The 14,592-nt window shown below is 34.7% G+C and overlaps 1 protein-coding gene across 3 annotated transcripts in view; it reads left to right on the top strand.

The window, feature by feature from the left end:
• Positions 1-14,592, top strand: part of LOC118185355 (uncharacterized) — a 50,837-nt gene that overhangs the window by 15,963 nt on the left and 20,282 nt on the right. For 2 of the 3 annotated variants that reach the window (XM_035355198.2, XM_035355196.2), the window contains exon 2: positions 12,416-12,588. In XM_035355198.2, the coding sequence (XP_035211089.1) occupies positions 12,416-12,588 (173 nt within the window). Of the gene's footprint in view, positions 1-2,381; positions 2,611-12,415; positions 12,589-14,592 lie in introns of those variants that run through there. The other variant, XM_035355197.2, reaches the window with a different exon arrangement.

The following is a 14,592-nucleotide window of genomic DNA, read 5'->3' as shown; positions in this document are numbered from 1 at the left end:
ACTTATCTGACCAAGCCACGGTTTTCCATTCGTTTCGGGACCAACCGATATGCTCACGAGCCCACGAGAGTCGCTGCAGACGATGTCGTGCTGTCAGTAAAGGCACTCGAGTCGGTCTTCTGCTGGCATAGCCCAAGGAAGACAAATTTCGCCGCACTGTCCTATCGGACACGTCCCTCGTACGTCCCACATTGATTTCTGCGGTTATTTGAGGCAGTGTTGCTTGTCTGTGAACATTGACAACTCTACGCAGACGTCGCTGTTCTCGGTCGTACAGGTACAGTGCAGGTGGTCGGTCACTGCGCTGTCCATGGTGGGATGTTATGCCTGAAATTAGATACTCTCGGCACACTCTTGACACTGTGAATCTCGGAATGTTGAATTCCCTAACGATATCCGAAATGGAATAACCCATGCGTCTAGCTCCAACTACCATTCCGCGCTCAAAGTCTGTTACTTCTCGTCGTGCGGCCATAATCACGTCAAAGCCTCTTCACATGAATAACTTGAACACAAATGAAAGCCCTGCCAAAGCACTTCGCATTTATACATTTTCTACGCGATACTACTGCCATCTGTATATTTGCATATTGCTATACCATGACTTTTGTCACTTCAGTGTATTTTATCTTTGGACTGCAGTACTTTCATAACTGCAGCCAAAATCTTTTCTACCGTCAAAGTCGAAACAGTCATCAGCGATGTGCTGATCGGTTTGTCCAAACCCTCTGCTTTAATGCAAAACCGAATGAGGTCCGATGGACTTAAATCAGCTGCTGTGCGGCGAATGAGTTGTTCGAACAATTCTCTGACGGTGTCAGGAATTCGGAACATCGGGATGCCTTTCACGCCTTGAGGCAGTCTTTCGATGTCCACACAAGCGTAGAAGGTAATCTCCTCGGCTTGATATTTATGGTTCCGTTGACGAGACTTTTCTGTAAGTACAATCGCCTCATCGATCTGAAAAATAAAAATAAGTTTTAGCAATAATCAAACATTTTCAAAAAGACATTATGATAAAAAAATAAAATAAAATACACACCGAACGTTCATCGGAACCAGCCATGTATACAGGCCCACGAGTTGACTAGGAAGTCTAAAAATAAATACATTCATTTCTAGTACATTTATACATTTTCTACGCGATACTACTGCCATCTGTATATTTGCATATTGCTATCCCATGACTTTTGTCACTTCAGTGTATTTGAACTCCCCATATAGCCGTATTTGTGTAAAACATCTAAAAAGAAAGATGTCTACAATACACATGGAATTAATATTCAGTCATGGAAGTGAAACTTTGTCATCTTTTTCTCAACTTAGAATATAGAAATTTCTCAGCTCAGAATATTTTTTTTAAATAGTATGATCATTATTTTTACAAGTCTAAGGCTTTTTAATATATTCCTACTAACTTAAGATATGCATTTCAAATTGACAAACACTGAACTCTTACAGCTTTTTGAGAATGACTTTTAAGTTATGAATACATAGCAAATAAAATTCTGCATAACAGGAAATATTGACATGAATTCCAAATAATAATACAAGTTGACTTCAATATATTCAATTTAACTGAAGATGTGCATTTCAAACTAACATTACTTTACGTAGAGTTCTTACAGCTCTTTGAGTACATCTGATTTTTAATTTTTCAGAGATATGAGAAAATTTTTTGCATAAATACCATACAAAACATAAAATATTGACATGAACTCCATATCATGGTCCAACATCGGTAACTTAAATGCATTTTAGTATGAGTATGGAAGTATTATATTTATTTCTAAGTTTGGTGATAATAACAACGTAAAAATAAGAATAATGCATTATCTCTCATTTCTTGCCGTGTATTACAATTACAGGTATTCTACTGTCTCTAAATATGCTTATGAGTTGTAAAATATACTTTCGCTACAGAAGGGCTTATTATTATGTCGGTTAAACTATTTGTTTCAGCAATAGATTTTAAGGAATATTAATTTTCTTTCGAAAAAAAAAAAAAAAAATAAGACCATGCATTTAGAAAAAAAAAAAAAAATCTGTTTTTGATCGTAAAGTTTAGCTTTTTTACATAAGTATGATGCATTCTTTAAATTAAAATATAACATGAAATTCTGAAATTTAAACTGACATTTATATCCAAAATTTTAACGCGAGCACCATGTCTGAGCTCGATCTTACAGATATGACTAGAGCGAGCTTTCCAGAAGGCATATGCATTACACATCCGATAATTAAAAAATAGTTGTTTTAAATCGCAAAAATGTCATTTATTCCCAATTCAAAAGAAATCGCGAGAGGATTTTAAAATATGTAATAAAATTCCTAATAATTTTACTTAATTTAACATATTCTATTACAATTTATGCAGATTTATGGAGCATAGACCTTTGCATTTCTAATGCAATTTTCATCTGACTATTTTGGGAAGAAATTTTAGTTGAAATTTTTGCAGATTCCGCAATATTTACTTTTCTAGGATGAATATCTTTTGATTAAGTATTGGTTTAAATTAGAGCAAGGCGGTGTGAAAAGTAGTATGGGAGAATCATTCGGATACCGTTACAATCCCAGTTATACACCTGAGCCTCATTTCATACCAGGGTAAATTCAGATTTATTTATCAAACCTTATGTTATCTTTTTAAGTTATCTTTAATAACACATATATTTTTAAGGAATTAATTTAATGTATTGATTTTTCTGATATTTAACTGATAAAGTTAAGAATATATATATTTTATTTAAGAAATTTGTTTCTTATATTTATTTTTCCCCTGCTATAGCGACTAAATTGACATATGTTTAGAGTTTATCATAACAAATAGTTTCTTCATAATGTCTAAGTTTATTTATTATGATAAATACATAATAGCATAAATTAACGCCTTGAGATAAATCTGCTCCAAACTCAAGGTTTTTGTATTACTAATTTTATGTTTCACTTAACATATTTCTCTTCTATTTTCATTTATCTAAGTTGTTACAAAGGATTGCATTTTCGAGTTTCGATTTTGTTTGGTTTGGTTTATTTAATTACGGCAAAGCACACTAGGGCTATCTGCCTAAGGGGAGGAATGCCTTCGTGGCGGCCTTTCTAAGGGCAACTGGCTCGTATACACGTTACACATGGGGAAAACCACGAAAATGCCCATGCGGCCAGCCCGTTCGCGGGATTCGAACTTCGGACCGAACTACCAGTGTTCAGCGACTTTACCGCTCGGCCACTGGTGGGCCATTCGAGGTTCGAAATGATTACTCTAAGTTATACTACTTATTTGTCTAGCATGTTTTCATTGTGAAGTATATTTATTCAGATGCATGCGAATGAAGTTCTCTTTCTAATCTACGCTTCTAACCTTTTAAATCTTCTGAAATTTAATATATATATCTGACGCATATGAGATTTGAGTTCTCGGTTTTATATGAATTTTAAAGTCTTTAATAAAAATTTGATGAAATCTTTTTACGTTTTTTGATCTCAAATGGACCAGAAGAACGAAACATATTAATCGACTTTTATGAAGCTTTAACTCATTTTCCCCTGATGGGTTCTGAATTGGCGTTTCAATAAAAGGAGATTAATTTTTGTATAATTTTGTATATTTTCTCTTTTTCATTTATATTTTTCAAGATTGTTCTTCTACGAATTCTCTCTTTAATTGAATTAGTTTTGATATTGTGTTAAACCTCTTATACACAGTTGCAATTATTATATTATAGAGGAATTGCCTTGCTTTTATTCCAATTTACTAATTAATTTAGATACTTTAAGTTTATTCTACTTCAGTTCTGCAGCTATAGCGTAGGACGGGTTTAAAAAAAAATTTATTCGAATTTTTTATTTCGAATTTTTAGCCTATTTATATATTTCTTTATATACGAGTATATATATATATGTATACTATATATATATATATATATATGTCTTTTTTAGTTTGTTCTCCTTTCTTAAATTATATGTATATATATATAGGTCTTTTTTAGTTTGTTCTCCTTTCTTAAATTATATGTATATATATATATATATATATATATATATATATATATATATATACGAGGGTTGCTAATCATATTTTTGGCCTAATAAGGAAAAACAAATGTTTATGATCGAAATAGTTTTTCAAAATATTCTTCATGAAGATCCATACACTTTTGCATGCGTTTGAGCCATTTTGGAAGCAATTTTTCCGCTCCTATTGCGGTAACTCCGAAACCGCTTCTTCGAGTGTCGCAAATCGCTGACCAGGTAATTTATTTTAGATGTGTGGGAATAAAAAAAAAAGTTATTCGGTCCCAAATCAGGGCTGTACGACGGATGACCCTTAATTCGAGGTTTCAACTCGTCAAAAATTCCTTTGGTTGAACCAATGTGTGAGAGCTCGCATAGTCATGGTGAAGAATGATTCACCTCTTCTGCTTTTTTCGAATTTCTCCTATGACTTCTGGCAAACGAATGGTCGTGTACCATTCGAAATTGACCATCCTGCCTTGCTGTAACATCAGTTTCGCCACGTTACGGGTAATGCTGAAGAAACAGGCAACCATTTGCTTCGATGTGCTTCTTCCGCGAACAACTTTCGTTGGATTTGGGTCGTCTTGGAAGACCCGTACAGTCGACTGCTGTTTTGTTTCGGGCTTATATGCATAGATCCATGATTCTTCACCTGTGTAGATGATAGTATTTGTTTATAAAGTATAATTTTAAGTTTTAATATTTTGGCAACATTGATATTTTCTTAAATTGTCAAAGAATCAGTTAAAAGTTGTATCTGGCATCTAGAGAGTTTGTTATGGTTTTGTAGAATGCGGTAAGGTATCTTATGACTAATTTTATTTAATAAAGTTTTCTTTTTATATATTACTATAATGTGTTTTTATTAGAAGTACATAATTTTTTAGAGAATATCATTTATATGCTAATCACAAACCAACATTTGGTAGCAGAGCGTGGTTGTCCCCTCTGTTGATGAACTTTCATATAGAACATTGATGTTGTTTAGGCTTATATAATATCATTTATATGCCAATCGCAAACCAACAGTAGATGATATACACAGCCTTTGATGCACCTTGAACGTATTTTACCACTATTTCCTTGCACTAATCAACACGAGCCTTCTTTTAATCGTTTGTCAGATTATGCGGGTTCCAACGCAAACAAATCTTTTCTACGGCCAAATGTTCATATAATATCTTATTGATACTTGTCATAATAGTGCCCAAAGATGCCTTAATCTCGTGATATGTCACATGACGATCTTGATTCATCAGTTCACACACAGCATCCATATTTTCTGGCACAACAACCGATTTGGGACGACCTTCACGAAATTCGTCCTGGAGCGAACGTCGACCGTGATTGAATTCGTTATACCAATTTTATATAGTTTTGTAGGGTGGTGCTTTATTGCTGTGTAAAGAATTAAGTTCACCGAAGCACTCTTGTCTTAATAATCCACGTCAAAAGTTATGAAAAATAATCGCACGAAAATGTTCACGAGTCAATTCCATTTTTGGGCCGAGATGAATTTTTCAGTTTACTGTAAACAACACAAATCAGGCTAAAATGATATAATGTTGTGAAGAAGTTATGCTTAAAGGTATCAGATTTTCGATTGGAATCGTGTACGGTCGCCTAGCAAACATTACTGTTGCCAAGGCCAGAAATATCAATAGCAACAACGTATATACAAGTAATTCCAAGTTCTAGGAATTTAGGTGTAAATTTTTTATTTCATCAATTTTCATCAGTAGTGCAGAGCAGTGTTTCAACAAAATCTCCATTTAATTGAATACACTTAGCCAAACGAAAACTAATGTTTTTAAGCTGACATTAGTAATTTTTCGTTGTCTTCTTCTGTCTTCTTATGGCATTATTAAACTTTCAAAACGAGTATCTTGTAATCTCGTAAAGGTTTTTTTTTTTTTTTTTTTTTTTTTTTTTTTTTTCCAAATACTAGAACAGATGTAGAAACAGAATAATACTCGCAGATGTTGAAGAATTTCTGAAGCTTGCACACCCTTTTTCCACAAAAAGGAAATGATTGCTCTTGGCATCTTCCTAGTTTCGAAAATAGTGCTACAAAATTGCACCTGTATTAATTAAACAACTCGATCAGACTAAATAATATTGCATAGGATAGCTGTGCCGAAAGCATTATTTAGATATTCTAGAAATTGAACTAGAGTTCCTAGAGCTTTGGAAACATCTTATGCAATACATACATATGCATTCTATTTGTATGTGTTTCTCTCCTTTTATGACATAATTCGAAATATATTCATAAAAATGTCTAGTGAAGTCATAAAAATGTCTAGTCTAGTTTTTGAAGAAAACTAATTCTTTAGTTATGGTGCGAGCTCAGCTCTTTCTGAGATTTTTTGGAGATATTTGGACATTATCGGCATAATGTCCTGTTGACTAAATGTCTTGACAGTTAAATGTCCCATAGCTAAGTGTTCTGACAGCTAACTCTTTGTGTCGGCTGACAGCTAAGTGTCCCTGTCGGCTAAATGTCCTGGCGGCTAACTGTCCGTGTCGGGTTAATGTCCTGTCAGCTAAGTGTCCTTGTCGGCTAAATGTCCTGTCAGCTAAGTGTCCATGTCGGCTAAATGTCCTGTCTGCTAACTGGTGTTGGTTAAGTGTCTCATCGGCTAAGTGTCACGGACCCCACACTCTCACCTCAACTAAAGACAAAGCTAACCTGAAACTCCCAACTGAATTTTTCCTAGTTTTTATATAACTACTTTTCATATAATTATAACTTCGGAAATATGTATACTACTGTACAATAAAATTGCAACACCAGGAAAGAATGATCTGAAGAATGCCAAAATGACATGAAAGGAAGAAGTTGAAATATCTAAATGATTGGTATTTCAACGCAGTGGCGTATCGAGAGAGGGGCAAGAGGGTTATCATAATTTGAGCGCCGCTTGCAGAGGTCGCCAAATGGTCCCTAAGATAAAAAGATTTTCCGGAATATTTCAATTTATAATTTGACCGATTTCTGGGAAATAAATTTTAAATCCATAATTACTGTAATATAATTAATTATTTCCTTTCTTAAATTGTCTGATAAAATATATTATAAATAATGTTTGCAGTAAATCAATCAAATACCTACGTATGCAAAACGTTCTTTTCTCTTCCTTTCAGAGCATTTTATTTCTCTAAAATAGTGAATTTTTTTTTTTTTTTTTTTTTTTTTTTGAGCGAAATGGGCGTACAGCTCACGCTTGTTATTTTAAAACGGTAACAAACAATCCACTATAGTCTTTTACTATATTATAAGCTCTTAGCCCCTAAACTATTATTAATTTGGCCGCCAAACTCTAATATTCAACTAAAACCTGACATCAAGAAATAAATATTGTGGACTTTTATTTAATTCGACTCCTGATATCTCTCATCGGGAATAAATGTCGCAAGTCTTTAGCCATGTATGTATTTATTTTACCAGCAGAAAAGTTTCTGTCAAAGAATCCTTTTTGGGATTTATTGAAATACATACTAAAGACGCAGCAGTTGAAAATACAATTTTAGGAAAATTCAATTCCGATCAGATTTCATTAACAAACTGTAGATCACAATGTTATGATAACGCTGCCGTGATGTTAGGTCACATATCTGGTGTTCAACAAAGAACTGTAGAAAAAATAATAAAACATTATTTGTAAACTGTGATAACCACTCACTAAATTTAGTAGAAATTGCTGCAGCTAAGCAAGATTCAGTCGTTGTAACATGTTTTGGAATAACTGGAAGCATATAGCTCTTTTTCTCACGTTCAACATTACGATGGGAATTAGACCATGCCTTAAAGAAAACTGTTAAACATGAATCTGAAACAAGATGCAGTGCCAGAGCACAAGCGGTTAGTGTTACTGTCGATGAGCTGAAAGAATTAGTAGAACTATTAGAAAAATTAGCAGAGAACAGTTCTACCATAAGTGACACCAGAAGTGAAGCTATAATTTTATTGCAAAATACACTGAATTTTAATTTCTGAACACCATTTCTGGCATGAACTCTTGAGTAGAACTGATCGTGAGCAGCTCAGATTACAAGATCCTAAAATGAATTTTTGCAGAGCATTATATGATCTTGAATCATTAGCGACTCAACTTGCAGAAATTTGAGAGAAGGTCTGTGAAGAAGGAATAGAAAAAGGCTGATCTCTTTGGGAAAAATTGACTGCAATTACAACAATCCGTGTTAGAAGATACTGAAAAATGCCCGGAGAATTGGCTAGAAATTTTGGCCTTTCAGCAAAAAGTGAAATTTCTTGCATTATGAAAAGCATTGTTGATCACTTTAGCATGAAATCAGTACACAATTTACATACAAATTGGAAATAAGATTACTTGCTAAGTAAGTTTGGATTAATTAAGAATAAAGATTACTTATTAAGAATAAATTTATTTCATATTTGGATTTTTAGTGGATTTTGAAAATTTATTATAAAAGGTACAATGTTGATAACCATCTTTAAAAGAATTATAAAAATTTTGTTGAATTTTCTATTACAGATTTTAATAGAACAGAACTCTATCTCTAAATATGTTAATGCAAGATGTTACTTTGCAGCAGAAAAGAAATTGAACTCAAAACTTCATTATAGCTTTTTACTTTTACGATATCATATGGAGAAATGTTTTTCCAAAACTGAGAGTCGCACTTCAAATTTTTCTTACTATTTTATTAGCATGATTTTCCAGCTGAAAACATTCATTCAGCAAATTAAAATTAATTTTTGCATATCTACGATCAATGATGGGACAAGATCGCCTAAGTGGCCTAGCATTTTTAAATGTGGAAAGAGAAAAATTTGAAATAATCGATTTTGATAAAGGAATTGATAATTTTTTTTCATCAGAGGCAAGAAAAATGTATGCATAGTAATTAACTGTATTAATGTATTAGAATATTAGATGATTATTAACAAATATATCTACTTATATATAATATATATTAACTTTTTACATTGTTTAAAAACTCTTTTTTTGAAACAATTATATAAAACTGCAAAATAAATACTATCTTTTTAACTTATTCTAGATGAGCTTATGTCTAATTTTTCCACTGGCACAGACACATTTCCGAATCTAGTCCTAGTTTTGACTTTTTAACTAGACTTTTTTTATCTCAAATTTAAAGCCTAACTCCAGCCTGTTATCCCGAAAAACTGTATACCATTTTGCAGAAGTGTAGTTAGGTAGTAACTATTCGTAATATATTATAGAGTATTTTAAGCAGATACTGCATTTTATTATTTTCTTTCTTATTACAATTATGTTCTATATACTATATTACTAGACGTTTTGGGAGAGCTCGAAAAAGAAATTGTGCCCCGGGCGCCAGTTATGCTCGCTACGCCACTGTTTCAGCGCATTTAGACAACGCAGGAGGGAAAAACGACATCTGAAGCACTGCATAAAAGAAGAGTTGTGTAATGGATTTCTCATTCGGAATGCGCTTTGTAAGGTCAGAGTTTGATCAGAAATCGTGTTATGCCTCGAATAATAAGAACAAATGCTTACCAGCAAGTGTCGGAAATCGATAGAAGGTAGGATCGTTGCTAGTCGAGAGTGTGGATTATCGTCCCATGATATCACCCGTCGTACTGCTGGACATCCAACCATTGTCCTGTGAATATGGAATCAATGGGTTGCTGAGGGTCATACTGAACGGCATGCAGAATCTCAGCGCCCTCTCCTCTAACGCCCGAGATGACAGACATATTGTGAGGTCAATCCTGCAAAACCGTACAACCATATAACAGACCATTAGTAAGGAAATGGGCAAGTTTGCAGCATGCCCAGTATCAGCTCGTAAAGTGCTTCGACGTTTGCAGCAGCGTGGACCATCAGCACGGTGATCATTACTTCGGCTTTCCTTGACAATGTAACAGAGAGAGACGGCGATTCTGACGCGCCAAGGGGACAAAGCTGGCGCCTGCTAGCATTCGATATCGGAATAGAGGCCCTGCACCTGGTGTGATGGTTTGGGCAGCCACTGGGTTACACAACACGCACATCTCTAGTTCGAATCGACGGTAATTTGAGCGCAGATGGATACATTACTGACATCTTACGTCTAGTAGTTGTGCCCGAGGTCTCCAAACGCCATGTTCCAACAAGATAATGCAAAACCAGATGATGCACGTCGTGTTCTGATCTTTCTCGATACATAAGGGTATTCGATTGCTTCTCTGGTCTCCACAGTTTCCAGATCTGTCACGCATTGAAAACATCAGGTCATGGGTTGCTAAGATACTGGCCCGCCACCCCTCTTCAGCTAAGACGATTGATGAAGTGTGGCATAGACTTGAAGCAGCATAGAATGAGTTGCTCATTTCTGTCATCCAAACCCATTCTGAGTCCATGGCTAATGGGGTAAGGGCCGTTTTAGCTGTCAGGGATATTAGCTGTTTCTACTAATTTCGTACCCCTGTAAAACTCCAAAATGTTCACAAATTTGATTATTTTGTCTTCATGCCATACTGTTTACGTGCAATAAATATATTTTTTGTATTTGGTGGTATTGCAATTTTAATGGCCAGTAGTGTATTAAAAATCAATTCAGAATAAAACTCTGAGGTACAGTAGCCTTGAAATTGCACAGTAGATACAGTAAAATTACAAAAATTTGGCACATTCCGGAGTTGGGTGGTTCCGGATTATGAAATAAGTCAAACTATTGAAATTTACAATGCTGTAATGCCGATTTCGTAATTGTAATTTATTTAGTATATTATGAAAGCGAAAAATAAATTTAAACAAAGTTGAAAGTACATAAAACACACTAGAAAGTAAACTATGCACATACTTTAGCATTTTTAAATGATTTATGTTTTAGAATTTACTGCATGAATCCCTTAAGTTTAAATGTTTTTAAATGTGTTTTTCATGTGTTAAACGAGAATGTCCCAGTATTCGAATTACTAATTTCGTCTTCTGATGTTTCGAGCAGTGGACTAGTCAAAATAAAGCTATGATTTGTTACCAACATTTCAGAGTGGTTTATGACAAGGTAATCAATATTTTCGCCTTCTTCAAAATAATTCTGCTTCCTAATATTCCGTTAACATTTTTGTTAAACTTCTGTTAAGTTATGCTCTTCACGTGTTTCCAAGAAAATGCAGTACCAAATATTGCATTTATGAGTTTACGATTCTCTGACCCTGCAAATGCGATTTAATTACGTTTTCCCGAAGAATCTCTGTGTTTGTCATAATTCCTTCAACCACAGGATGAATCAAGGTCATATTTGTATTTGGTATATTACGGAAGAATAATTTGATATGAATTCAGTGTTAGAGGAATGAGTGTAAAGTTGTCTGAGAGATTAAGGTCCTTTATAGAAAGCCTAAGGGTACCTTAGGAATCCTTAGATTCTTAGAAAGAAAATCTTAGGATGCTCATGCTTTGCAAAATTATTTTTAATACTTTTTTTAATACCGTTACGCCGTGAACAAAGATGGACTACAATGAACAGAAATGGCTCTAAATCAAAGCAGCAGCTAATTGTTTTCGAGCAGTATTATTAAATAACATGCTTGTAGTGCCTTCGAATGGCATATAAGTTTGGAGATATGCTTATTGCATTATTAGATGTGCCAAGTTACTGGATGCCGGAATATCAGTTGGTCGGTTATTTGAATATGGAAGAGAATACAGATGCTATCTGTCTAAGGTAAACTGGTTGCTATTCACGTTACACATAAAAAACCAGCCATGCAACAAAGCTGTTCGCCTTGGTTCGAACTGCCACTACTCAGCAGTTTTAACGTTTTAACAGCTCAGTCACTAGTGAAACTGTAGAATTATCAGACTTTAATCGCAGATGATTCCGAGCCCACTCAAGACCAGGGTCAGTGTTAGGCGTTTTGGTCTCTCGGTCCAATGTCTGCCTTCCTAAATTCTGCCGCCCAGTGCCTTTTAAATTCTAAAACATTTGCTAATCTTAATTACCGCTGCTCATTGTGGCCTCACCTGCTGCATCGGCTGTGACGCCAGTCTTGCTCAAGACTCATGCCAGGTGGTGTTGCACTCAGTTGTTAAACAGTTTATAAAAGGGTGCATTTTCAGAAATCCCAAGTCTTTATTTCATCATTTAAATTTTGTAACCTGCAGTAACTTCAAAAACTGACTAAATGGTATACAAAATTTTATCTTCAACGCAGCTGAGTTACCAGTCTCTACATCTTCCTTTACTACTGTTTATAAGAGAAAATTTCAATGTTATATCAACACATGACAGTTACTCATATAGGCGCAAAACATTATTCCGTAAATTTACAGTCGTACTCTAAAAAGGCATAATGCCGAACTTTGTCTGCTTTCAGAACTTATTTTATAGTTTTATTACAATTATTTCGTTTTAAAATGAATTTAATTCATAGGTACGGTGGACATTTACCAGGCGTGTTAACTAGATTCGGCACTAGGTATGGTAATGCTTCATATGAAGTCCTGAGACAACGTCCCATGGTAGCCTCTCGTTTAGCACCATTGAGATCCGAAGAGGAGAAAAAGAAGGAAGATTCATTTCCCCTCCATTGCCAATGCAAGAAAGGTATGTATAAATCTGAAATACGTCAATATTATTTTGCATAATTTAACGGCATGTAACAAAATGTTATCAAGATGAGTGAAATTGTATTTCATAATTGCAAACTGTAAATCGAAAACAGCAGATTAGCATTTATAAAACGTTTTGCTTTGCAAAGTATTTACAGTAAGCGTTGCTTAATGTGATCCCATTTGTCGGCGATTATGAAATTAAACTATGAGAAAAAAATGCCCTTCAAAATAGCAATGGAATTTAACAAGTTTAATATAACTAGAAATGTATAAATTGATGCTTTCAGAGCATTTTAATTACGAATAGGCAAAAAGTTTGTTCATGAATTGTTCGCAATGTCTTTAATAAAAAACTTCATTTAAGAACTGTTTATTACATTTTATTATTTCAAATTATTTGTAATAATAAAATGTTTATTACAAATTATTTGACCGTTGCTAAACCTTTAATCTCAATACTTGGAGGCATCACTCATATTAAGAACCATGCCAATGTAAAATTTAAAATTAAGCCAGAAATTTAATTTTAGATGTTTCCATCGATATTTGTTTTTCTCCAGAAGCACGCAAAAAGAGGAAAAATCTCTGAAGAAGACGGATCTGTGTTTGACCGCCCTCAAACTCGATAGAGTTATTCAAAAGCTACGCCAAAATAAGTTTGCCTTTTATGCTTAACTTTAAATGGTTGATCGAAATCGAAACCAAGCTATTTGGGGATTTAATCCATTATTTGGCAAAATTTCTGTGTCACTTGCCAGTTTTTATAATCCTTTTTGATCTTATAAGATTTCTGAAATATTTTGCTGTTGTTTACCTAACTATTGATCACAATAATCAAATTCTTTTTCAAGTTTTCGCATGTAAGCAGGCGGGACATGTTCGATAATGATATCCGAATGATAAAATATCAATCGCCATCATAATAAGCGGCATCTTCTATAGATTAAATGAGAATGTTCAAATGCAGTACGTTCTCACGAATACTTATAAAAAAATTTTTTATGAAAAGTAAAATAAAATAGTATGCAAATATGTTATCTAGATGATTTATTTGTAAGTTTAATCTATTTGTTTTCTTATTTTCAGTTACCCTTTTAATGTCGGTTAAATTTCCGAAGATCCAGTCTTTTGTCGGTTTAGAAATTAAATAAAAATGTGTCGAAATACACTGGTGAAATAAGTTAGGAGAATTTGCAAATTTTATAGAATTGCATGAAAAGAACTGAACTGAAAGAAAACTACTGCTTCTAGATAAAAATGTAAATCTTGTACGACAAATACGTAAGCGTACACGTGTGTGTAGGCGAAGTCAGCAGAAAAACAGGCTTTATAGGTTAGGTTAGGTTATTGAATTATGGCAAAGCCTTGAGGGCTATCTGCCTAAGGGGAGGGATGCCTTCGTGGAGGACTTTCTAAGGGAAACTGGCTCGTATACACGTTACACGTGGGGAAAACCACGAAAACACCCATGCAGCCAGCCCGTTCGCGGGATTCGAACCTCAAAACAGGCTTTATAAGCGCGGTGGAGGGTAAGACGAATTGCGTTCGCTAGCACACCTCTGCGAATTTCTTGGTGTTATCTTGAAACAATCGGTTAAATTCACATCGGAACAGTAAAAATAAGTAACCACCAACGTTTAGATGATGGAATGAGGTGGCGAATTGTGGGGAGGCTATAGGCAGGCCAATCGCAAGTCCAGATATGCAGAGAGTTTAATTTAACGCCCAGCGTCATGTGTAACCTCTGGAAACAGTTCGAGGATACTGGATCCATCGAGAGAAAGCCTGAGCGTCCCAGAGCCCCGATGGCTAGAGAAGATCACTATTTGTCCATTTTAGAGCGACGTAACAGACGGGTTACAGCTTCTCAGCTCTCTTGGGACCTGTATGCAGCCACAGGAACCCATGTAACAAGGGTGACTGTTTCGAGCAGACTGAATGAGAGAAAACCGTCTGTTTGCTTCCCACTCACGTCTACGGACAAGAGAGTCCGATT

Source organism: Stegodyphus dumicola, chromosome 6 (genome assembly GCF_044657685.1).
Source record: "Stegodyphus dumicola isolate Sdum_Otavi_A_Nest chromosome 6, ASM4465768v1".
Taxonomy (NCBI): domain Eukaryota; kingdom Metazoa; phylum Arthropoda; class Arachnida; order Araneae; family Eresidae; genus Stegodyphus; species Stegodyphus dumicola.
The sequence above is the reverse complement of the archived record's forward strand: the minus strand, read 5'-3'. Positions and strand labels throughout refer to the sequence as shown.